General features: G+C 45.4%; 1 protein-coding gene across 1 annotated transcript in view; it reads left to right on the top strand.

Moving 5' to 3' along the window:
- LDLRAP1 (low density lipoprotein receptor adaptor protein 1) overlaps positions 1-25,926 on the top strand; it is a 94,297-nt gene that overhangs the window by 23,161 nt on the left and 45,210 nt on the right. Inside the window, exons 2-3 of the mRNA XM_060257551.1 lie at positions 16,495-16,637; positions 20,467-20,579. Of these exons, the coding sequence (XP_060113534.1) occupies positions 16,495-16,637; positions 20,467-20,579 (256 nt within the window). The remainder of the gene's footprint in view (positions 1-16,494; positions 16,638-20,466; positions 20,580-25,926) is intronic.

The following is a 25,926-nucleotide window of genomic DNA, read 5'->3' as shown; positions in this document are numbered from 1 at the left end:
GAGCAATCTTTTTTACAATGGAGACTGCTAAATATTTACTTACCCATATCCAGCCTGCCCCCAGGATAAGCACTACAGACAAACACTACACACAATCAAGCAAAAGGGAGAAAGGATGCCTCTGATGGACGGGTGTGATTGAAAATGCTGTCTTATCGGCTCCTTGTGTCAATCCGCTTGGCAGTCTACAGAATTTAACCATACTTTGGGGGGAAATGTGGTAATATGGCTGTCATTGCCCACTCTGTGACTGGCTGTTATCCTTTGTGCTGTGCTTTAGCAGGCACACCACAGTTCACAAGCAATGGAGTTTATGTGGGTGTATGTGCTGACTGGCAGCAGAGAGTCATCTCTAGGCCTCTTGATGAGCATGATCCTTGCGATGGAAAAATGTATACCGTTACTTGTGAATTGTGAGGGGGGCGCGTAGGCTTCCCAACCCTCCCGCTCTGGCAGGAGACCCCTGGGTTCGCAGCCTCATCTCCCGCTCTTCAAAAATCGGGAAGCGGGGGGTGGAGGGGGGGGAGAACATAGAAGAAGAAGAAGAAGAAGAAGATATTGGATTTATATCCCGCCCTCCACTCCGAAGAGTCTCAGAGCGGCTCACAATCTCCTTTCCCTTCCTCCCCCACAACAGACACCCTGTGAGGTAGATGAAGATATTGGATTTATACCCCGCCCTCCACTCCGAAGAGTCTCAGAGCGGCTCACAATCTCCTTTCCCTTCCTCCCCCACAACAGACACCCTGTGAGGTAGATGGAGATATTGGATTTATATCCCGCCCTCCACTCCGAAGAGTCTCAGAGCGGCTCACAATCTCCTTTCCCTTCCTCCCCCACAACAGACACCCTGTGAGGTGGGTGGGGCTGGAGAGGGCTCTCACAGCAGCTGCCCTTTCAAGGACAACCTCTGCCAGAGCTATGGCTGACCCAAGGCCATGCCAGCAGGTGCAAGTGGAGGAGTGGGGAATCAAACCCGGTTCTCCCAGATAAGAGTCCGCACACTTAACCACTACACCAAACCAGCTCTCCTGTAGGCTTCATGTTATTATAGAGCTCCTGAGCAGTTTGTAAAATGTATGCCCCTTTAAGGCTGGGCAGGAAGCAGGAAGGGCTTGGGAGAACGGCCCCTCCCTTTCTTTTGCTTTCGTTTTCACAGCAAGAGTTCTCCGGAAGAAGATCTGGTAAGTATTTGTGTGTGTGAGAGGGAGGGGGCAGGGGATTCCCTGGTTTGGAGGCCCTCCCCCCCTTTAGAAAGCGTGGGGGGGAGGGAAATGTCTACTGGGCACTCTATTATTCCCTATGGAGAACGATTCCCATAGGGAATAATAGGGAATTCATTATTGGGGTATTGGGGGCTCTGGGGGGGGGTCTATTTTTTGAGGTAGAGGCACCAAATTTTTAGTATAGCATCTAGTGCCTCTCCCCAAAATACCCCCCAAGTTTCAAACCGATTGGACCAGAGGGTCCAATTCTATGAGCCCCAAAAGATGGTGCCCCTATCCTTCATTATTTCCTATGGAAGAAAGGCATTTTAAAAGGTGTGCTGTCCCTTTAAATGTGATGGCCAGAACTCCCTTGGAGTTCAATTATGCTTGTCGCATCCTTGTTCTTGGCTCCACCCCCAATGTCTCCTGGCTCCACCCCCAAAGTCTCCTGGCTCCACCCCCAAAGTCCCCAGATTTTTCTTTAATTGGATTTGGCAACCCTAGGGGGGCGGGAGTTCAACTTCTTGAGTATTGTAGTTTGGGTACAGAAATACTCATTCTGTAGCTCTACAAGTCCTAGTGTACACTAATTTCCTCGTACAGACACTGCTTCCACACATAAGAAAAATGTGTGAGATGACTAATAATTGCAAGGAAATGTAACAGTTTTACTCTGTGAAACCTTCTGTAACCAGTTGCTTAGCTGTGGGACCATAAAGTATTATTTGCCACATTTATGCCCCACCTGCCTACCTAATGGTGACTCAAAGCAGCTTATATTATTTTTCTTTGCACCACTTTTATCTTCACAACAGCCTTATGAGGTAGGTTAGGCTGAGTGTGTGTATCAGACCCAGCAAGCTCTCCTGGCAGAGGAGGGAGTTGATGTTTCCCACATTTTAGTCCTATGCTGTAATCGTGACACCACACACTGTAGCAAACATGGTTTGCCTACAAGCCGTATGAAGTATATACCTGGACTAATTCTCTTTGTCACTACCATCCCCCCGCCACACACACCTGCCTGTGAGACTTACCACTGCAGACCAGGCATGGGAGCTTAAATTACTTGAAAAACTGTTCCATGTAGAAAACTAGCTTTTCAGGAAGGGGTCCTACTTTCCCCATTACGTGCTACTTTCCTTTGTTCAGGGCATTACTTCCTGGAAGGAAACATCAGCCTCCCAACTTGAGGGCTGTATAGGTTTCTGATCTCTGCACTACTTCACATGAGACAGGCACGTTTTGGCAGCTGTCCAAAATGAGAGGCTTGTCACCTAAGTGTCTAGGTATTTGCTGCTGACACCCAAGAATTCTGAATATTTCTGCAGCTCTGTACAGAACTCAGTCCCTCGGCTTGAGTTATTTTTCCAGCCTACTAAAGGGCACTGCTTTGGCTTCTGCCCAAGGTCAAAAGCCAGGAATTTTTCTCAGGAGTCACCCAGTGTGTTGTCTTTCCTGCTGTTGTTGAGTAGCGTTTTATTCTTTGTATGAATGCAAACAATTGATTCCTACATACTTAGCTTTCCCCTCAGACAGGCTCTGCCTTGTTCTTTAACTGGGAGCCATCCACAAAACCTGAGGATGCTTTGACTCCTGAGGAAAACCTCCCCCCCCCCAACTGCCCCCCCATCATAGTCCTATTATGCAGGGCTTTTTTTGTAGCAGAAACACCTTTGCATATTAGGCCGCACCCCCCTGATGTAACCAATCCTCCTGGAGCTTACAGGGCTCTTCTTACAGGGCCTACTGTAAGGTCCAGTGCGGCCTAATATGCAAAGGAGTTCCTGCTACAAAAAAAGTCCTGCCATTACGTTAAATTAAAAGTTGGTAACCTAGTTGAGCAAAGCACATTGCCAGGTCAATATTAGGAACTAGACTATCAGTATGCCTGTATGGGGGAAGCTTTTGTTTGGTTTAAACCATGCCTAGCTGAAAATAGCAGATGGCATTGTACTGCCTTATTGCTTTAGATAGCTTCCTTTTCTCCTAAAGGCCCGAGGCAGGTTACGTTAGTTCCTTCTTTCATTTTGGGCCCTGCCAGCAACATTATTTGGGTTAGGCTGAGATGTAGGGATCTTCTGAAAACAACCCAGTGAGGGCTTTCTGTTCTGAAAAAGGCATTCTAGACATGAAGCTGCCTTATACAAAGTCAGACCATGGGTCTATGAAGGTCAGTTTTGTGTACTCTGACTGGCAGCTGCTCTCTGGGGTCTTTGCGCCATCTACAACCTGATCCTTTGGACTGAAGAGGCTGGGGATTGAACCCAGGGCTTTTCACAGATGCAGATGCTGTGCCACCGAACCACTTCCCCCTTCCTAGCTGCTATCTACTGAGCCAGACCACTGGTCTGTCAAAAATATTGTGGTCTACTCTATTCTGATTGATAGTAGCTCTCTAGAGTCTCAGGTGACTTTCACGCCACTTGTGACTTCATTCTTTTCATTGGAGATGCCAGGGATTGAACTTGGGGCCTTCTGTATGCAAAACAGATGCTTTACAACTGAGCTGAAAAATCTGTCTCTTTGTGAAGGTTACTCTATGAAACAATTTTTCACAAGAAACCACAGCAAGGTAGGGAAGGACAGAGCAAATAAGCAGATTTTTGAACATATGAACATATGAAGCTGCCTTATACTGAATCAGACCCTCAAAGGTCCATCAAAGTCAGTATTGTCTTCTCAGACTGGCAGCGGCTCTCCAGGGTCTCAAGCTGAGGATTTTCATGCCTACTTGCCTGGACCCTTTTTGGAGATGCCAGGGATTGAACCTGGGACCTCCAGCTTACCAAGCAGATGCTCTACCACTGAGCCACCGTCTCTCCCCTTCTACCACTGAGCCACCGTCCCTTTTGTTGTTGTTGTTGTTGTTGTTATCTGTGGTTGTAATACTAAGTTGTTAACATGTGTCACTTAACCATCTTGACCCAACCAGCTTAACGAGCTTGATCCAACTAGCAGTGTGTCCTCTAAACTACTGTACTTTGCTTATCTTGATGAAGCAGCAGATTTGAAAGTGTAATGGCACAAACGGTGCATGTTGTTTTCTGCTTTCTAAAATATCTGTCTTGCAAATATAATTATCTCTTGCCACGTTCCAGCTGTTTAGGTTTTGACAGCTCCAGAATACAGACTCTGCCTTGGAAATGGTATGAATGCCACCTTGCTTGAAAGGTGCATTGCTTAACAACAAAACAATTAAATGGTGCTAGAAAACAGACCATAGCTCAACACACTGCACCACTAGCATGTCCACCTTACCCAGGGGAATTGTAACTTTTTCATAAGCACTTGATGAATAGGCTATAGTTGGCATTGAAAAAATTTCCTTCTGTTTTAGGAGCCACCCCAGAAATTTAGGAACCAGATTCAGGCTTCAGGGATTTATATTTCAGTGATCTTGTATTCTAATTATTGCTACCGCAAAACCTAATCCTAAACTGTTCAGAGTTGCTTGTTCAGAGTTCAAAACTTGTCAGAGTTCAAAAGCATCTGGATGTATAAATAAATGTGGGGTAACACTGGTTGTGATCACAACAAAACACTAATTTCTGTCCCTCATCTAAATAAGCTTTGTATTTCTACTGAAAAACACCTGGACACATGCCCAGTAAATGACTGATGACAACACTAGGCGCCTCAATAAAATTACTCTGCCATGGTGCCCTGGGATTTTTCAAGCTGTGGGCTGTTACAGTAGTAGATCCAGGGCTTTTTTTGTAGGGAAAAAAACCCAGCAGGAACTCATTTGCATTTTAGGCCACACCGCCTGACACCAAGCCAGCCAGAACCGCGTTCCTGTGTGTTCCTGCTCAAAAAAACCCTGGCTAGATCTTGTGCTCATTCTCAACAGATGACCATTGTATACATTATGTTTATGGAGCCATCAGGTCCAAACCTACAAAGAACATGTATGGGTGATTTTTCCATGTTTATATTTCCCCTACCCTGTGCAACAACCTATCCTTGATTCTGGTTCTCCTGCCATGTTCAGTCGGAACTTCCATATTCAGTGTACCTCTGAATACCAATTGGTGGGGGACAAACAGTGTAGGAAGGCTACACAGCAGCATCTCTTTCCAGCAGTGGTCAACCAGGATTTATTTGGTCCTTAAGGCCTCTTAGTCAGTGGCAGGCTTACGGTTGAGTCATTTCACATGTAATGTGGAGGCAAGCTTTTGTTTGCCTCTGATGAACGCTCAGAAGGGAGCTGTTGTGGCTCTTTGTTTCTTCCTGGCAACGTATTTGTACAAATCAGGTGCCTGATGTCCACATGTGACATTTTTAGAACACGTCAGGAATACATCTTTAAAACATGATGTGTGAACTGGCCTTCAGAATAACTAGCTTGGATCTGATGAGTCATCAGCCTGAACAATGCAGATGTTTGCTTTAGTCAACTTTCAACCTCTAGAAAGTATATTCAAGAGGTCTTGGGTATTGTGTGGACTAGCAACCATGTCGATTGGCCGTGGGGGGCTGTAGTGAGGAGGGGAAACATGGCAAAAACAGCCCACTTCTCCCTCTTTCACAAGAGCAACTGTGCTGATAGAAGGGGAGGCAACTTCACCACCTGTTCCCTGCAGCTTCCTGGACCCCTATAGATCCCCTCAACCCTGAGATTCAACAGTCCAGGGATCAGAAAGGAGCATTGGGAAGGGGGGAGTACAGCAGAAATCCTCATCTGTAGCATCTTCTGCTGATAGGCTGCTGGAGCCAACCTTCCGACTTTCCCCCATCCTTTCTGATTCATGCTTATAGAACAAAGTTGTTAATAGTAGTTATGAAAATACCACAAGAGACTTGGTTCTGTTTATCCCACCCATCCTGCTAGGAACTGGCAGCAGGGGGCGGGGGGGGATGGTTTACCTTCCCCCCGTTTTATCCTCTGAACAATCTTGTCAAGTTGAAAGAAAACAAGAGGCCCAGGGTAACCCGGTGGGCATCATGTTTGTAAGGACAACCTGGTTTTCTCCCGTCCTGCCGTGTTTCTGGGGTGGGTTTTAATGCAGGCTACAATTTCACCGACTTGTTCAGAGTAAGATAGATCAGATCTAAGGGGTTCTGGTCTAACAGCTGGAGGAACTGATGCAGGTGAAAGAAATGTGCTTATTTTTCTTTACAGCCTGTTCCTGCCAGTTTACACAATGCTTTCTCCTGAATCATTCTGCATATTGTTCTTCTGATTTGCCCTGCATTCCATGTTCTGGGCAGAATTCTTCGTCATCTAGGATTACCTTGCAGGGTGTGTGAAGTGGGGGGAATGCTTTCTTACTCATTTTAGCACCATTGCAAACAGTAATTGGCTGCTAAGTAATCTCTTCCTCAGAACCACGCCTTGATCTGGAATCCAGCAGTAGAGACACTGTCACTGAATCCTGGGCTTCAGCATTTTAACTCAAAGGCCTTACATGGGTGGCTGTGAAGTCATTCTTTTGTTGCTTGAGTTGTCATACATTGTCCGTATCTCGTGGAGTGAGCAGAGAACCCCACACATGGAGAGCAGAGAAGCAGCCAAGGTAGGCTTCCCAACCCTCCCGCCCTGGCGGGGGACCCCAGGATTTCCAGCCTCTTCCCCCGCTCCCCAAAAAACGGAAGCGGGGGGAGGGGGAAATGGCACCAAGGAGCGTGGCGAGCTGCCCCATCTCGGAGCGGGCGACGCCGCTGTGTTGCTGCTGCCTCTTCTCCGCTTCACCGTGGCTGCTCCTCCGAGAAGGGCTCAGGCTGGGCCCATCTCAGAGGAGCAGCTGGAATGGGACGGGCCAGGAGAGCGGCGGGCCGCGAGTCCGGGTCCTTCTAGGACCCGGACTCGTGGCTCGCCGTGCTCCTGGCCTGCCTCCACCCTCCCCTTCCCTTCTCTGGTTTTGCCTCGGCTGCTCCGTGGCTGCTCCTCCGGGATGGGCTCAGGCTGGGCCCATCTTGGAGGAGCGGCTGCGGTGGGGCGGGGAAGAGGCAGCAGCAGCGCGGCGGCGTCGCCCGCTCTGCTCCGCCTCTGGGGTGGAATCGGAGAAGGGGAGGGTGGAGGGAAGGAGTTCAATTGTGCTTGTCACACCCTTGCTCCTAGCTCCACCCCAGTGTCTCCTGGCTCCACCCCCAAAGTCTCCTGGCTCCACCCTCAAAGTCCCCAGATATTTCTGGAATTGGACTTGGCAGCCCTAAGCCAAGATCAAGGCAATGCTGAGGTGCCAAAGTGCTTGTCTTGGGCATAGGGCTGGCGTTTCTTTAAATATAAGTGGATGTTGAGCTAATGTTTAGCAGAGGACAAACTTCCTTTGCAAAGCTTGCCGCTGGTGCTGATAGCATTGATGATCAGAACAAGTGGAGGGAACCACTCGTCCCTTTTGTGTCCTTGGAAGGGGGCCGTGGCTCGGTGGCACAGCGTCTGCTTTGCATGTGGAAGGTCCCAGGTTCCATCCCTACTATTGCCAGAATGAGGCAGTAGGTGATGTGAAGATCCCCACTCCCTACAACTGTGGCACAGGGGCGGCGGGGACAGCATTTGCAGCTGATTGACAGATTTGGTGGTGTGTCTCAGGATTCACAGACCCTTCCAAGATTGGAATACAGAAAGTAGCCATCTCCTGTGATCTAGTCAGTGCTCCAGGATGTATTCTTCTCTTTGTTTAAAACATATCCCGTCTTCCTTGTTCAGCCCATGGTGACTAAGTTCCTGCTTATCTTTTGTTCTCTCCACGCCCCAAGGAGAAGTTAAAAGTTTGAGGCTTTTTAGGTTGGGAGGAGGTGACTAAAAAGGCAGCTTGATAGAGGTTTTTAAAAGTTGTGCATGGCTTTGAGAAAGTGGGTAGAAGGGATTTTTTTTCTTCTTTTCCCCCCATAACACTCAAACATGGAGATGGGCTGAAATGGACTGACAGCGGGTTTAGGAGACCTAAAATGAAGTACTTTGTGTGGTGTGGAGTTGACTTGTGGAATGCACTGCTATTTTAAGTGCTGCTAGCCTTTGCCTTCAATGATTTTAAAAGCAAATTAGTCATGGAGGAAAGTCAGAGCTATTAGGCATGCTGCTTAAAAGAGTACCTTAGTTTTTGCTGTGGTCCGGGGAGGGAGATTCCCTCGATGGTGTGCCTCTGACAGCGGCGCACAGGGTTAGGAGCCTGGGGGTGCTATTGGAGCCTACTCTAACTATGGAGGCCCAGATAGCAGCCACTGCCAAGTCCGCATTTTTTCACCTTAGGCGGGCAAGGCAGTTGGCCCCTTTCCTGGAGAACGGCGATCTGGCAACAGTGATCCACGCAACGGTCACCTTGAGGCTGGACTACTGCAATGCCCTCTACATGGGGCTGCCCCTGTGCCGAACCTGGAAGTTGCAGCTAGTGCAGAATGCTGCCGCCCGACTGTTGTTAGGGCTCCCTAGATGGGAGCACATTCAGCCGGGGCTTCGGGGACTGCACTGGCTGCCAATAACATACCGAGTTCGGTACAAGGTGCTGGTTATGACCTTTAAAGCCCTTTATGGCCTGGGACCTGCCTACCTTAGGGACCGCCTCTCCCCACATGTTCCTCAGAGAGTGCTGAGATTGGGATCTCAGAACCTCCTTATAATCCCTGGGCCAAAGGAGGCCCATCTGAAAGCGACCAGAGACAGGGCCTTTTCGATTGCAGCCCCCTGTTGGTGGAACCAGCTCCCGGAGGAGGTGAGGGCTCTGTGGAATCTTGAACAGTTCCGCAGGGCCTGTAAAACAGCCCTCTTCCAGTTGGCATACAATTGACCGATACCGGGATGCCTGAATATTTAAACTTATGAACATCAGAATATTTGAACACTGGAATACTTGAAGAACCGACTTAAGGAAGAGGTAGCATAGTATATTGATGTGTGTTTTATATATTTTTATGTATTTTACTGTATAATCATTAATGTATTTTAAACTGATTTACTGTTAGCATTCTGTATTGTAAGCCACCCTGAGCCCGCTTTGGTGGGGTAGGGCGGGATATAAAAAGAACAAATAAATACATAAATAAAAAGGAGCAGGTGGGGGCTGCTGTATTCAGCTCTTGCTTGTAAGCTTACTGGGAACATTTTGCTGCTCACTGTTGGAAGCTGGACAGTGGTCTAGACCAAGGGTGTCAGACTCATTTGTTATGAGAGCCAGATCTGATGCAAATGAGACTTCGTTGGGCCAGGCCAAGTGTGCCATAAAATGTAATGCCAGGTAGCAGAGATATAAAGACCGTTTTCTCACACAGCTTACCATGGGGTCACATTCCTGTTCTCTCCACAGTGTCCGTCGGATTTCCCATTATCTGCGCCGAAGTTACAGAAAGTGCTGTGGCTTTTGCGTACCAAACGTAAACTGCTAAAACCCAGTTTACACTTGCTGTGCAGCACTTCCTGTAACTCCAACGCAGATAATGGGAAATCCGACAAACACTGCGGAGACAACAGGAATGTGACCCCGTGGTAAGCTGTGTGCGAAAACGGTCAAACTTTATAAAGGGCGCAAACACAATCAAATATTTTTTTCGACTTAAAATAAAACATGCTTAAAATATTAGCATACTTGCAATATTTTGGTTTTTAACAGTTTCTGATAACTGACACCTCTTGCTCTGAATTATTGCATCATAAGAACATAAGAGAAGCCAAGCTGGATCAGGCCAATGGCCCATCCAGTCCAACACTCTATGTCACACAGTGGCCAAAAAAGAAAGGAGGTTCACAAGTGGGACTAGAAGCCCTTTCACTTTGCCCCCTCCGTAGCATCAAAATCTGGAGACAACTGTCTGTGCTGCAGCAATCTTGAGTATGCTGTTCAGGTGTTTTTCAGTGTTTATCCGTAAGTTACAAACTTACTTTTGATTTATTGACATTCATTACAGAAATCTCATGGTCAGTGCTCAGTGCCCTAGGACTCAGGGGAAAACATGAAATGGATTGGCATTGTGAGAGTTCGTACATAAATTGCTTTGTGTGCTAGTCAAGAACATGATAAGGCAGCAGACTGAGGGCTATGTGTTTATCTACAATACTATAGTCTTCTCCAGAGAAGTAACTTCAACTCCTATGAGGCAGTGCAAGAATAGAGAGACTGAATCAGGAGGTCATGAACACAGTGCAAAAGAAATAGTCCACATTGCTTTCCTACTAAGAAAGATTGGATCAAGAGGAGGAAACCCATTTGCACCTTGGCAAAACCAGCTTAACAAAATACACATACACACAGAGAGAGTAGCAAGGCAAAAACCTCTTACCTTGAGTAAAACTTTATTTAAAGGTACTTCTTGTATTTCTTCCATGCTATGCAGCTGAGCAAAGGTAGCCTCCCACTCATTCCATCTCCCCTCCCTCTTCTCCAAGGGAGGGGGAGGGTGGAGGAGCCTCAGCCAACGGAGAAGCTTGATTCTGTAGCTCTGCAGTGTGATTGAGGGAGCCAGCTCTAGCTTTGATTGAGAGAGCTCTAGCTGTGCCGGGTTCTCTCAGTCACACAGCAGAGCTACAAAGCCAAGCTTCTCCACTGGCTGAGGCTTCTCCTTTCTCCCCCTCCCTTGGGGAAGAGGGAGGGGGAAAGAGGGAAAGAGCAAAAGGCTGCTTTGCTGGGCTGCATTGCACAGGAGAAATACAGGTGAAACAGAAGGAGGCAGGAGAAAGAGAAGGAAGCTGATGATAAACAGTTGCTGGTGGGCTTGATGGAGCCCTCTGGAGGGACGGATTAGGCCTGAGGGACTCACATTTGACACCTCTGGTCTAAACAACCCCTTTGTTTGATCCAGCAAGGCTCTTACATTTGATCTGGTATCCCTCGATGCATATCCTCTTAGTCAGGGGTCGTTTTGTAGAAAAATAGGTGGTGGAGTTCATCCAGGGATTGTTATGCAGCTGTACATATTATTCAATGGACAAGGAGGTGGAACTCTCAGAAGGTGGAGGTGGAACTCTCAGAAAGGTTCAGGAGCTGTGCTCCTGTGAGCTCCCACTGAATCTGAGGCCTACTCTTAGTACTCTGTATACTCAGTTTAAAAACAGTTTGTTATGTTTTTTAAAAAAATGAGCTTTCCATCTGTGTAAATTACAAGTTAAGCAGATTTGCATAATTTGAGTACTTGTGCTGAGGATCGTGGGAATCCTGCTCAGCACCTCTTTGCGTTTGGAGATTTCACTAGATATTATTCTCAAACTGTGAGGCCTATTTTTGCATCTTAAGCGCTAAGAAACTTGGCTTCTTAAGGTCCCCATTGTCTGTAGTCTGATTATAGAGTCTGACCTCAGTGGTTGCCATTTTGTGAGTTTGTTTGGGGGGGGGGGAATCCCATTACCCTGAAAATGAGGATTCCTTGCCCAAGTAATTTGACCAGTGTTGTCTTAGATCTGCCCTTGGGCTCCTAGCTCTGAGCATCTTCTATGGGATAGAAATGGTGCCCAAAATCTTGACTTTCTAGCAGCTCAATACTATTGCTGACCAGTTTCGGGATAGGGCAGCCGATGGCAGCCAGCGCCAGTAATGAAAGAGCTGCCCCAACCCAATTGGAAATTCCCATCCTAATTACCTTTCTTTGTGTTTGGACCTCCTTTCCAAAACCAGTAGCTCAGTGTTTGGCTTCAGATTGGTCTTTCTCACTGGGGGCGGGGATGCAATAGTTGGAAACCTACGAAGTCTTATATAGTTACCAACTCAAATAGTCAGAGGACATTTGCAATATCCCTGGGCCTTTGGAAGAGAACAAAAATCCCACCAAACTCTTCCATCTTGGCTTCAGGTTGGTGTCCAACCAGAGAATCTGAACCAGCATCTATTTTTGTCTCTGCCTCTTTCAGTGTCCTTCCTTCCTTCCTTGTTTAGAATGGGGCTTCAGTCACTGTGATCCATCATAGCTGTGCTACAGTTGGGGTGGGGGTGGGAGGAATCATTTAGAGTCCTATTGTGTAGACTTCCTGTTGGGAGGGGGCTTCCTGTGTCCAAAGGAGTTTTCTTGTTCAGCATCTATTTTTCAAGAGGTTTTGCAGCCGTTATGCAAGGATGTAAAGCTTCTCAGATGGCTCTTTCTTCTATGACATGTTTGAGCCTTTATCCAGTAACATAATGAGGTGCGTGTGTGTGTGTGTTTAAGGCCATAGCCAGATGAGTAAAGGTCCTGTGTCGCATGAGAGGGGACTGGGCAGGCAGTGAGTATGGAATATTACAAATTCAGACTCCTCACCTTTCAGCTTGGTTGGTGAGCACGTGCAGCGGCTCAGCTGGAAACTTTCCAGCTACGCTTCCCCTGAATCTGGCAGTTAACCAGAAGGGTAGCATCCTGGATGAGTGACTGGCAACCCTGGATGCCATTTAAGACCTCGAGGCTGTGAAATGCTAATAGAGGGAAACCGATCTAAGCCTGTACAATTATTTCATCTCTCTGATACACATGTGGACAGGGACATGGGTGGTGTCTGGCATCTGAGGTGGATCAGCGCTGTAGGCCTGATCCAAACAGGGTGGTGGTGGTCATAACTGCTTTTTAAGGACAGCTAACACATCATGTATGTTTTAGCCTCTAGTGCCCTAAGCTAGGGTTATGTCATATGTGAAAGGAAGCTTGGCATCATTGGGTGCCGAGGCTGACATAGCTGTAATCTAGGTTTAGATTTTTTTTTTCTTTTGCGGCGAGAGGAAGTGTGAAATGCTTATTTAGTACTTCATTTGTGGCCCATGTTGCTGCAAGCACCTGGAGTGGTTTTAACATTTTGTTATCAGTGACTTTAGTTGTTGCTGCTGGTGGTGATAAATTATGCCAGTCTGTAAGGACAAGGAATCAACAAGTGGAAACAAACAGATACATGGGAAACCCAAGGGGAGGTGTGAGCTGTAGATGGATACAGAATTGCAATTGCTAGTATTTGAAAACCCCCAATGTTCATTTTTTGCACTAAGGGATATCCAGGGTGGAGAATTGATGTGTGATCTCCCACCACAAACATATATCTTGGCCTTTAACAATAAGGAATGAGCCATGAGATGGCATGCAACCATTTTCTCCCACCCTCTCAGGAAGGCTGCTTTGCTGTTTATAACATGGAGGGACGAGGCTATAACGCTGGCCTTGTTAGGACCGATGTGGAAGCATGTTGTAAAGATAACCCTTCCACAATGTGATATACATCTACCTGCATAAACTGAACCATCCTCAACCTTTTTGAGGTACTTTTGGAATTTTGAGCACCTCCCCAAATTGGTTTTCCTGGGAGATGGAGACAAACCCAAAATGGTTGCCTCAGGAGGTGGAGACAAATGGAATACCTCCCTCCTCACACCTGGGAAGAAGGAAATCCTGAAGAGGGAATGGAACCACACAAATTTAAGGAAAGCCCAAGTGCTTACTAGTCGTCCTAGACAACCCTTTAATTTGAATCAGGGCAGCCAATAACAGGCCCTAATTTACACTAGCCCCACCTACTTCCTGAAGACCTCAGCAAGTGCCAAGGGAAGTACTGGCAGGTACTATGGTTTCCACAGGCACTGTGCTGGGAAACCCTGCCTTAAGATGACCCTTTCAGTGTGGAAAAGTGAGAGCATGCAGGTCTGACTTGTGGGTTCCAAGGCAGCAGGAAGCTCTGTTTCTGCTCTTAGAGCAGCTTCTGCACATTTAAGGAGGTGCCTTTAAAGAAAAACAACAACACCCAAAATGGAAACCTTTGCAGTGGATCATGGTACACCTCAGTTTGCATCATAGTCATACAAATGTCTTGCATCTCTCTTTTTGAGCCAGAAATCATAAATTGCACTGCAACACCTGTTCACCTAGGGATGTCAGGGCACTGAACCATTAAAAGAGATTAAAAATCAACTATTAAAACAATGCACATATATAAAAGTGGTTGTTAAAAATGAACAAGAAGGGAGGGGTCAGTAACGATATGCCAGATGCAAAAGAAAAGGCTTCACCCACTGGTGGGCAAAGGTCGAGGAGGACAGACAAATTTCCCTGGGGTTTTCAGTTCAAGACCCTTGTTGAGTAGCTAGTTCTTAGTGATCTGAAATCAGCTGTGGATGATGTTGAACTAAGGTCATGCTGGCAGTGGACCAAGCCTGTCTTGTGACATGACCAGCCAACTACGTAAATCTTCATACGTGACAAGATTGAATTAAACTTGCCCCGATCTTTGTTTGAAGAGAATGAAGAAGAAGAAGAAGAAGAAGATATTGGATTTATATCCCGCCCTCCACTCCGAAGAGTCTCAGAACGGCTCACAATCTCCTTTACCTTCCTCCCCCACAACAGACACCCTGTGAGGTGGGTGGGGCTGGAGACGGCTCTCACAGCAGCTGCGCTTTCAAGGACAACCTCTGCCAGAGCTATGGCTGACCCAAGGCCATTCCAGCAGGTGCAAGTGGAGGAGTGGGGAATCAAACCCGGTTCTCCCAGATAAGAGTCCGCACACTTAACCACTACACCAAACTGGCTCTCCTTGATCTTGAAACATGCAGGATATATAGGAGAATCCTCAAAGCAGAGTTCTAAGCTACTTTTAAATTGCATTCGGACACATATCGACTTTTGGCACTGTCAATCAATAAATTATGGGATAATTTCCCACCATGAACTTTCAACGCTGTACATTTTCTTCTGGTTCATGCAGAATGTAACACGGTAGTGATGGGTGCTTTTTGTTTGTTTTTTTACTTGATGCTTTGAGAAACTGGTTGAAGAGTCAGAACTGGCAGGACCCAAATTTGAATAGGGAGAGAGGGAAGTGTGAAATGCTTATTTAGTACTTCATTTGTGGCCCATGTTGCCGCAAGCACCTGGAGTAGTTTTAACATTTTGTTATCAGTGACTTTAGTTGTTGCTGCTGGTGGTGATAAATTGTGCCAGTCTTTAAGGACAAGGAATCAACAAGTGGAAACAAACGGATACATGGGAAAACCCATGAGGTGTGAGCTGCAGATGGATACAGAATTGCAATTGCTAGTATTTGGAAACCCTGATGTTCATTTTTTGCACTAAGGGATATCCAGGGTGGAGAATTGATGTGTGATCTCCCACCACAAACATATATCTTGGCCTTTAACAATAAGGAATGAGCCATGAGATGGCGTTGCAACCATTTGCTCCCACCCCCTCAGGAAGGCTGCTTTGCAGTTTATAACATGGAGGGACGAGGCTATAACGCTGGCCTTCTTAGGACTGATGTGGAAGCATGTTGTAAAGATAACCCCTCCACAATGTGATATACATCTACCTGCATAAACTGAACCATCCTCAACCTTTTTGAGGTACCTTTGGAATTTTGAGCACCTCCCCAAATTGGTTTTCCTGGGAGATGGAGACAAAACCCAAAATGGCTGCCTCAGGAGGTGGAGACAAATGAAATACTTTGCCACTAAGTTCAGTGGGTGGTCTTGGGCCAGGCATACATTCTCAGCCCCACAGGTTGTGTGAGCATAGCGTAGAGGTTGGGACATTGGTGCCATCTTGAGTTCCTTGGAGGAAAGGCAGGATAAAATAGAGAGGCAGTTTGGTGTAGTGGTTAAGTGTGCAGACTCTTATCTGGGAGAACCGGGTTTGATTCCCCACTCCTCCACTTGCAGCTGCTGGAATGGCTTTGGGTCAGCCATAGCTCTGGCAGAGGTTGTCTTTGAAAGGGCAGCTGCTGTGAGAGCCCTCTCAACCCCACCCACCTCACAGGGTGTCTGTTGTGGGGGAGGAAGGTAAAGGAGATTGTGAGCAACTCTGAGACTCTTCAGAGTGGAAGGTGGGATATAAATCCAGTATCTTCATCTACCTCGCAGGGTGTCTGTTGTGGGGGAGGAAGGGAAAGGAGATTGTGAGCTGCTCTGAGACTCTTCGGAGTGGAGGGCGGGATATAAATCCAATATCTTCATCTACCTCACAGGGTGTCTGTTGTGGGGGAGGAAGGGAAAGGAGATTGTCAGCCGCTCTGAGACTCTTCGGAGTGGAGGGCGGGATATAAATCCAATATCTTCATCTACCTCACAGGGTGTCTGTTGTGGGGGAGGAAGGTAAAGGAGATTGTGAGCAGCTCTGAGACTCTTCGGAGTGGAGGGCGGGATATAAATCCAATATCTTCTTCTTCTAGATTTCCAATGCAGTCTTTCCAGCGTGGATTGTTCTTAAAATTGTGAAATTGGATTGTTTGCAACTACTATGTTAATCAGTAAAGGTGATACCATTTGGAGTTTTGGCCTCAAGACGCTATAACATTCGGTGCAATCATAGCATTGGCTGAAAAGTATGGAGTATTACATCTCCTAGGAAGGTTTTTGTTTATTTTCCCCCTTCATGCTATCCCAAATATTCTTAACAAACATTCTTAATTTGATAGAGCTTCCAGAAAACTGGACAGACACCAGGGAAACACTGCTGGAGGGCATGCTCTTCAACCTGAAGTACCTAGGTATGACGCTGGTTGAACAACCCAAAGGAGAAGACTTATCAGCTGCTGCAGTCAAAAGAATTGTTGCAACGGTGAGCCACATGATCTTGTTTTGATGGCAGTTCCTGGTTTCCTGTGGAAAAAATGCATGTCCCTTGTACCCAGCACTAGGTGATCCCCTCATTGTTGTAGGGTTGGAGAGCCAGTTTGGTGTAGTGGTTAAGTGTGCGGACTCTTATCTGGGAGAACCAGGTTTGATTCCCCACTCCTCCACTTGCACCTGCTGGCATGGCCTTGGGTTAGCTATAGCTCTGGCAGAGGTTGTCCTTGAAAGGGCAGCTGCTGGGAGAGCCCTCTCAGCCCCACCCACCTCACAGGGTGACTGTTGTGGGGGGAGAAGATATAGGAGATTGTAAGCCGCTCTGAGTCTCTGATTCAGGGAGAAGGGCAGGGTATAAATCCGCAATTCTTCTTCTTGTCACTGCAGGCAGGGAGACACATAGTGTCACTGACATCACTATGATACTTCTGGGTAAAACCTGGATATGATGTGAGGTAGCTCTAGGAACTTCCATAAACTCTATGGTTTTGCTATAGAGTTTCCTACAATTTCTAGAGGTACCTTATGTTGTTCCTGTGTTCTTCCTGAAAGTGACATAGTGACATAGCAATGCCCCTGTTGTTCCATTTTAATTTTTCTCCAGTGGTAAGCAAAGAGGTCTGCAAACAGGAGGCCTGGCAGCCCTTTCCACAGGTGGAGCAACATGGCCCTGCCATGTAAATCCAGAGTGGTGCTGTAAAATCTGAGTGTGTAACTCAATCTCCCGCCCGGTCTCAGGTAGTTTTGAAATTGTGGGTGGATTAGGAAATGTGAATGACTCTCATATCCTCTTTTCATTCTGCTTTGTCTTGTTTCAAAGGAAGGCTTGTCAACAGTTCGAGGGGGAAGATTGCCTTTTTGAATAGGTGCCACTCAGGGTCAGCCAGCAGAAGGGATATCCCAGAAGATCTTTCTGTGTGACTTCAAGCCATATGGGAAGTCCTTTCTGCTGCAGTATTCTCATGGCCTAAACCAATCACACTTGTATCCCCTGTTTCTCTAAGCATCTAAGGGTGGTATACATGATTCTCTTTTCCTCCACTTTATCCTCACAACAACTCTGTTTGGCAGTAGATCATTCTAAGAGGGTACGACTGACCCGATATTTTTGTGGAGGCTGGTCCCACTGAGTCCTCTGGGACCTGCTGTCTGGGAAATATATTCAGTATTGCAGCCTTAATGTGAAATACAGCATTTATTCAAATGCAAAACTAGGGGTTTTTTCACAGGTATATATCATGAAAAAAGAAAGGGCCATTTTACATTCACATACAAGTGACAGTTATGTGCCATAATAGTTTTTTTGTGTGTATAACATTTTTAAGGCATTGCCTTATATTCAGGGTCATGTTCCTTTTGAATAAATATGGTAGTTATATCTTGAAAGGTACTCATTTGGATTAAGGCTGTGTGTTCAGCTAATTAAAGAACTTGTAGTAGGTGCATCATCTGCCTTTTAAAATTGATTTTAAAAATGTGCTTCTTACCAAATCTTTCATACGTGTGTGTGTGTGTTTTAAAGATAATATGCAATTTGATAAATGAAAGCTGTCATTTGTTTTTGGAAGGGTTAGTCATCTTTAATAATCATTGACTAACCTCTCAATACAGCTGAGTTGAACCATTTTGCATTGGCAGTCACATCCCCTGCAGCAAGCAGTATTTCTTTACAGCCATAATTTGTCTGCAGTGTTGATACCATTTTTAAAGGGGGGGGGGGGGAATCTGTTTCCTCTTCTTGGAAGCATTAAAATTACCATGTGACCAGTGAGATTTATCCTGTGTGAGCTTCAGATCTCAGTGGTAGTACAGGAAAAAGAAGGCCAATGAAAAAACCTGGAAAAAAAAAGAAGAGAGCTGTGATGAAGGAGCCAGTTGGCCTGCTGAACGCTAGTGAGCTGCTTCTAAGCAAGAGCAAGCTTTGGAGGAGGATTTCAGAGACATTCTGGTCCTCCCAAAGAAAAACACCTCTTTGCCAAATGCACTCGTCCATCGCAAGTTTGTGTTGTAGCTCTGATTAAAACTGTGATCTAATAGCTCTGCTGACATTTTTTAAACAATATTTTATCAGGAGGGAGGGGGGTTGGGGGGGTCACCCTGTTTGTGGAGAGGCCTGTATAGCTTCATCACAGTGCTGAGGTCAAAGTCTTGGTAATCCAATTAACATATTTTCTGTTCTAAACCATACCCTTCCTTTGTTTTATAGAGCACTCAACTGGATTAACATCCACTGGGCATGCAGTGGAGATATTATTTTGCTCTGAATGCTTAAACTCAAAAGATGAGTCCTGTGTAATTTGAAAGCTCACTTTGTGTGTATGTCCCATTTTGTCCCTTTTGCCTGCTTAATTGTCATCTAGCTATGCTCTATAAGTCATGACAAGAGCACTAAAAAAACATTCACTCCAGTAACATAAAAGTCCCATTAAGAAATCAGTTCATAAAATGGAACACACTGCATAAAATACATGCTGTGTCTGCCATTACAGGAAATTAGGGAACATAAAATGATCATGGTATATAACAAGTTGCTAAACGCTTGCTTGAATTGAAGGACATTTTACATCTCCGAAAATTCTATGAGGTTATATTTTGACAAGTCTCCTTTGGTGGGTGATCTGGGATGCAAACAGTAAAAAGGTATGCTTAAAAATGTCAGTTCAATGCCATTTTCTGTGTTTCCTTTTTGTTTCTTTTTGTTTCACTTTGCAGGGTCAAATAAGTATTCTGCTTCATAATGAATCTGAATATTTTATCTGCCTCCTGTTTCAAACCCTTTCGCTGTATCACTGTCATGCAAACTTAGCTTGTGATCATGATGAGGACTAGCAACTTATTTCTTGGGGGAAGTGGGGAACTTAGCTGACATTTTTCAGAATTTACACATTTTGGGCCATACAGATTATCTGAGAGATTGCACGCTACCCTCTCCTGTGTCTAAATTTGTTGCTGTGACTTTCCCAAGCTCTGTAGGTGATCATGATGTAAAATGCCCTTGCTTTTGCCAAGCCAGAGGCTCTAAACTGAAGGATATCACTTGCAGGCAAGGTCATGGCTACCACTTAAGAAGACTGTTCTGTGATAACAGCTCTCATCAGCAAATATGCCAGCCTACCTTCTCTTCATCTGCTCTGCTAGGTCAGGAAAAGCCCTGTCAGAAGGAAGGAAACATACTATTACACCAGTTTGGTGTAATGGTTAAGTGTGCGGACTCTTATCTGGGAGAACCGGGTTTGATTCCCCACTCCTCCACTTGCACCTGCTAGCATGGCCTTGGGTCCGCCATAGCTCTGGCAGAGGTTGTCCTTGAAAAGGGCAGCTGCTGGGAGAGCCCTCTCCAGCCCCACCCACCTCACAGGGTGTCTGTTGTGGGGGAGGAAGGTAAAGGAGATTGTGAGCCGCTCTGAGACTCTTCGGAGTGGAGGGCGGGATAGAAATCCAATATCTTCTTCTTTTATCTTCTATTTGAGAAACATGACCTTTCAGCTGTGGAGAGCCCTCCAAAATACCCCTTCTCCCTAGGAATAAGGAGACATCACTATTAACCTCTGGTGTAGTTTTAAAAAAAAATGTTTTAATGCACTTCAGTCCAGCTTTTCTACCCAGTTTGGATCAACAAGGTGTCTACCAACTGTAAAAAACATGAAAGCAAAGCAAAAACTTCAGGGGAAGCCATTGTGCCCTCTTAACTGGTGCAGTAAAGCCTGTCACATACTCAGCTAACGGCCTAGCAGGCAGTCACTTTCTGAGTTGACTTATCTGCTTTTCTCAAGCAGACTTCCTAAACACCTGGATGCTAAACACCTTTTCTATGTCCTAAGGCAAAAGCCAGTGGGAAGAAACTCCAGAAGGTCACCTTGAAAGTGTCTCCCAGAGGGATAATCCTAAGTGACAGCATAACGAATGAGCCGATTGAAAACATCTCAATATACAGGTGAGTCATACCGGTAGATTTAAAGATGCAAAGCAAATTTGGGATGAATCGATGAATCTTTCTAAACAGATGATCTTCTTAATAATCGGGAAATGCATTGATTCCTGTGGCATTTGGAGAACACAGAATCACTGTTCATTGTGTTAGGCCTGGTCTACCCATTTGCCTGGACCTCTTCTGACAGTTGGAGGGGGATCACATAGTGTTAAACTCCTTGTTATTTAATAAAATCAAACTTCCCTGTACAAAGAGTATCTCTAGTACATCAGGGGAAGGTTCAAACCTAGTATTATCCCTAACTTGCTGGTCTATAATATGTAGGGATTTCCCCCCACCCACAGTGAATGAACATACAGTCCTTCACCTACAGTTTGTGATGTTACAGTTCAAGAGCAGGTTTACTTTGCAAGGAAACATCATTTGTCTAGATTGAGTTTGAGAGTTCAGGCAAGACATCACACATTTACTTGTCTGTCTTTTCAAGAGTGTGTAGCAATATTACTGGAGTATTGCAGGAAATCCATGATCTTATTTTATTAAAGAGGACATTTAAAATAAAGAACATTTCCCCAAATTAAGTAGCTGCAAATTTTTCTCTGCAAAGTAAGTATCTCCAAAGGAGCAATTTGCTTTGGGGAAAAAACAGTTTTTCCCAAATTGCATTAGGGGAAACAATGTGCTTTTGGGGAAGGATGTATTCTGTCCTTATGTGATAGTCCTGAGCAGAATCTGGCTCTTATGACAGCTTTAAAACAAAACAAAGAGTTCCTGGTTGGTCTCTTATGTTGTTTCTCCCTAAGGAGGAGCTGTCTTAAGAGGCAACATCTTGCTAACACATCTCCCTTCAAAAGAGATTGAGAAGGCTGCTCCATTCTGAGAATCTTGTTTCATAAAGGGGCCCAGGCAACTTTCCCTTCCCATTGACTTGGTGGTGTTTTGTTTTCAAAATAAACCTCTGCTGCCATCCATACAGTCAAGTCAAAATGGTGCATCTTGGGGAGGCTGAGGACATCTGCTGGTGAGAATTTGCACTCTAAACCAAAACTATGGCTAAGCAATTAGCCTTAGGCACTTCTGCAATACACGTGTGACATTTTCATTGTCCTGAAGAGCTTCTGTTAACTTTGTTGCATCCTTATACGCAGTATGCTGGTACGTTCCTGACCCAACCTCCTTCCTGTCTGTCGAGCCTTATGCTGTTGTTCCGCTGAAAACCACTAAGGCAGGGGTCATCAGCCTTTTACAATTCAAGAGCCAGAGTACATCAAAATGCAGAGCACGGAATCACCGAAAAAGCCAGCGCAAGAACGCTCATTTGCATTACTGAAAATATACAACTTGACATTATTTCACATTAATGTGTGATTAATAAGCCACAAAGTTTCTGCTGGACAAACAGTGGCTGTTGTGAGTCCTTTATTTAGAAGTGGCATGCAAAAAGGTCTCACAATAAGTAACAAATACATTCAGGAGCTCCCTGCATGATAATTTTATGTATTTATTTAAAATATTTATGTCCGCCTTTCTCCTGAGCATCTTTGGACCCAAAGCTGGTAACGTAAGTTTATCAAACAATCAGATATAACAGCATTAAAGCCAATCTAAAAATATCAGCTACTTACCCACTAGCAAATATTCCCCTTTTGCATACTTCCAAATTTTCAACCTCACCACAAAGCCAGGAGGGTAACAGCCTGTCTGACTGTGTCAGGAAGGCTCTTCCAGAGGGATGGGGCAGCCAGTGGAAAGGCTCAAGTCCAGATGTTGCCAAGGAGCTTTAGTTAAGAGGAGAGGGAAGTACTGTCAGGTCCTGCTGGGAATAGCAAAGCTTCCACGCAGAATCGTGGAGGGAGAAGTGGTCTTTTAGGCATGGAAATCCCACATCATGAAGGGCTTTAAAAGCAAGCACCAGCACCTCGAGTCAGACCCTGGAACTAATCAACATCCAGTGAAGGGACCTTAGAATAAGAGTAACAGGCCCCCACCATAGGGGTGTTACCATACCATACCATAGACCTTTATTGGCATTAATACAAGAATACAGTATACCTTAAAACCAACAGTGACACTATAGAATATAATAAAACCTTAAAAAACCAGCAAAAGTTAAATGACATAAAATAGCAGTAGGCTATGAGTCAAAGCCTCTCTGATTTGGATCGCAACCTGTAAAAAGCAAGCAACGTGAGTAGTGACAAGTTGTGTTTCCCGTGGAGTAAAAAACGAACCTTGGCATTGTCAGAAAGGCCTTGATGGTCAGAAAGCAGTGCATCTAGATACCTTGCACGTGGACTGCTATAAAAAGGGCAGTCCAAAAGAACATGAGGGACCGTTTCGATGACTCCTTGACTACAAGGGCATCGTCTAAGATTGCGGGGGATTCTGTGGTATCTTCCGAAAAGGATGGCCGATGGTAATGCATTAAATCTAGCCAGCATGAATGCTCTTCTTTGGGGAGGATCAGTTAAAAAGAGGAAATAGGGAGCTAAAAGCCCAAGAATCTGGGATAAACCCAGATAGCTTGGGGAGCAAGTTTTCCGAGCTGCCTCAGTTAGACTTTGCAACTGGATATCTAGTAGTCTACGTTTGATGGATTGAAATACCGCAGAAGCAGAGGATAGATAAAATGCATCCAAGGAAATTCCATAGGGGTGTCAATTTTATGCTGAGGAATTCCTGGAGGTTTGGAGCTAGAGCCTGGGGAGAGCAGGGTTTGGGCATGGGAGCAGAGTGGCCAGGTCTCTCCAGGGGATGGGAGGGGGACTTACCAGGAGCAGGAGGGAGGCCCAGGCACTGTTGCCAGTGATGTGGCTATGTCACTTCCAGTGTGCACCGGAAGTGACATCATGACACTGCGGCATTGCAGCGATGCTCTGGTATTTGGGGGGAAACTCTATGGTAAAAACGGCTTCTACAATAGAATTTTTGCCCAAATACCAGAGTGTCACCCAGACATTGCCGGTGTGATGACATCACTTCTTGTGCATGCCAGCAGTGACATTACCATGTCCCTGATGACATTGTCTGGGCCTTCCTCTCTCCTGGTAAATCCCCCTGCTGGCCAGTGACAGGGGGCAGGGCCTGGTGGTGGGACTGACAACCCTACATGGGAGGGAACTCACCCTCCACAACAGCCATTTTCTCCAGGGCATCTGATCTGTGGTCTGTAGATCAGTTGTAATTCCAGGAGAGCTCTAGGCTGCACCTCGTGGCTGTCAACCCTGCCTCACCAGTTAGTTCTAGATAACAGATGGGCTGCTGCATTTTCACTAGCTGCAGCTTCTGGATCATTGTTTAGTGCTTTGGCATAAATTTGCCCTGGCGGTTAGGAATCCCTGACGATGGTGCACTTCTGTCATTCCCCTTTCTTGTGAACCTTCTCTAGGAAGCCCTTTAGTTCTTACACCAGGGAAACTGGCTGTGCTAAAAATATGCAATGCAAATCCATCAGATCAGTGTGATGGCTGCTGCGGATTCATTTGCATTGATCTTTTTTTTTTTTTGCTCCTGCCTGCAAAATCCGGGACTGCTTTAGCAAGGGCAGGAATCCGGGCAGGAGAAGGAGCTGCATCAAACGTTCAGGGAACCAGCCTCGCAAGCTGTGAACGACAGGATCTTTTAGGGCTAATTGGCAGGAGGTTTGTGACTTTCCAAAGGAGGATTTCTTTCTTGCAGCATTTAATAAACTTTGGAAATTCATTGCTGCCTTTTATGATTTTAAAGCAGAATTATAAAAATACATAGTTAAAGTTGGGAGGAGATCATAATTTAAAAATTAAAAATAGGGTTCGAGACACACTACGAAAACATGGTTAAAATGTGTGTGTGTGGGGAGGATGGGGTCACAGAATAAAAATAAGGTCTAAAAATGGTACATCTGTTTGACCGACCCCAAATGGGTGGGTACATTCTGCAGCTGCCTCCAGTTTTTAAAAAGTCCTGCCCCTACCTTGGTAATTGTGTGAGAGAGCTCTCCCCCTCTGAAACCCACTAGCAAGGGGGTGATATGTGAATCCAGCTCAGAAAGTATTTGGAAGAGTGAATCATTGAGTTCTTTGAGGTCCCTTTTACTCTCTTTTCCCCCTCTCCCCATATTTGAAAAGCGGGGTATACATTTTGTAAAATAAAACAAAGAATACAATTTTGCAATGAAAATAAGACTTCACAAGCTTACATCCAGTTATTTGGTGCTAAACCAGAGATCCTCTGTTGCAGCAGTGGCATTTCTAGAGGCAGGCTTCCAAAATGAACTTCCCTCCACCCTAGAGTAATACCTCCCTTCGCTGGTGAGTTCAGAAGATCCCTCACACTTGGACAGGCTTAATTACAGAAGATTTTATTCTGTCCTCCATCCATCAGGCTTGTTGTGATACTAGATTAAAGTTCTACTAGTGAAGTTCTTACAGTTACTCAGACCTATTTGTTAAAGAGACCATTGAGAGTCAGCTTAGCTTAACACATTTTATATTTTTGTGCCTGACATAAACTTTCTCGGCTGTCTTGGGCAAATTGCTACTTGTTGCTTTCGATGTTTCCTCTGTTCTCTAAAATGGGAAGAATAAGGGTGTTGTTTTTGAGGATCAATGAGGTAAATGTTGAAACAACCACTTCTTTCTGCAGGTTTGGAATGCTGCCAGAAAAGTTTAACACACATATTGTTCTCTTTGGCTGTGGGTCCTTACCCATTAGTTGAAAGCCATTCTGTGCAACATCTGTGGCTATCTTTGCTATGACCTCTTGCATAGACAGTGTTGGAAAACTCATTAGTTCCAGAGGCTGCTGGGAGTGGCATTTCCTTTTAAAGATTAATAAAGATGAGACATGTTGTTTGGCACAAAAATATGTCCTTCTGGAACGCTTTGGGGAGGGGGCCTCCAATTATGTTTTGGAGTCTGTACTGCTGTTACAAAAAAATCCCAACATTTAACAGCTTAGAAAACAAATGATACAAAACGATGGTGGGAGGGAATGCAAGTGCCTTTTATTTTTTTTAAAAAGCGAAGCGCCACATTGGACGGATGTAGGCCATGTTGCAGTACAACAAGAACCTAATGCAATGTAAATGAATTTTGAATGTAGCTTTTTAAGTCAAGGAACTCCACTGGGGGACCAGGCGGCAGTTTTTCTAGGGAAGAATAAGCCTTCATGCATAAAAGATACAGGCTCTTTGGACAGGGCTGTCGGCAGGGTAGGATGGATTGGGGCAGCGGGTGGTCCCCCTATCTAGAGCACTGTTTCACCTCACCTTGTAGGAAACAACTTAGTTAAAAAGAAAAGTATGATATTACATCCTTCACGTAAAGATCAAGACCTTGTTTTTAAAATAAGAAGATCACTGGTTGATCAG

The sequence above is a fragment of the Heteronotia binoei genome, chromosome 17, assembly GCF_032191835.1.
Source record: "Heteronotia binoei isolate CCM8104 ecotype False Entrance Well chromosome 17, APGP_CSIRO_Hbin_v1, whole genome shotgun sequence".
Classification (NCBI taxonomy): Eukaryota; Metazoa; Chordata; class Lepidosauria; order Squamata; family Gekkonidae; genus Heteronotia; species Heteronotia binoei.
The sequence above is the reverse complement of the archived record's forward strand: the minus strand, read 5'-3'. Positions and strand labels throughout refer to the sequence as shown.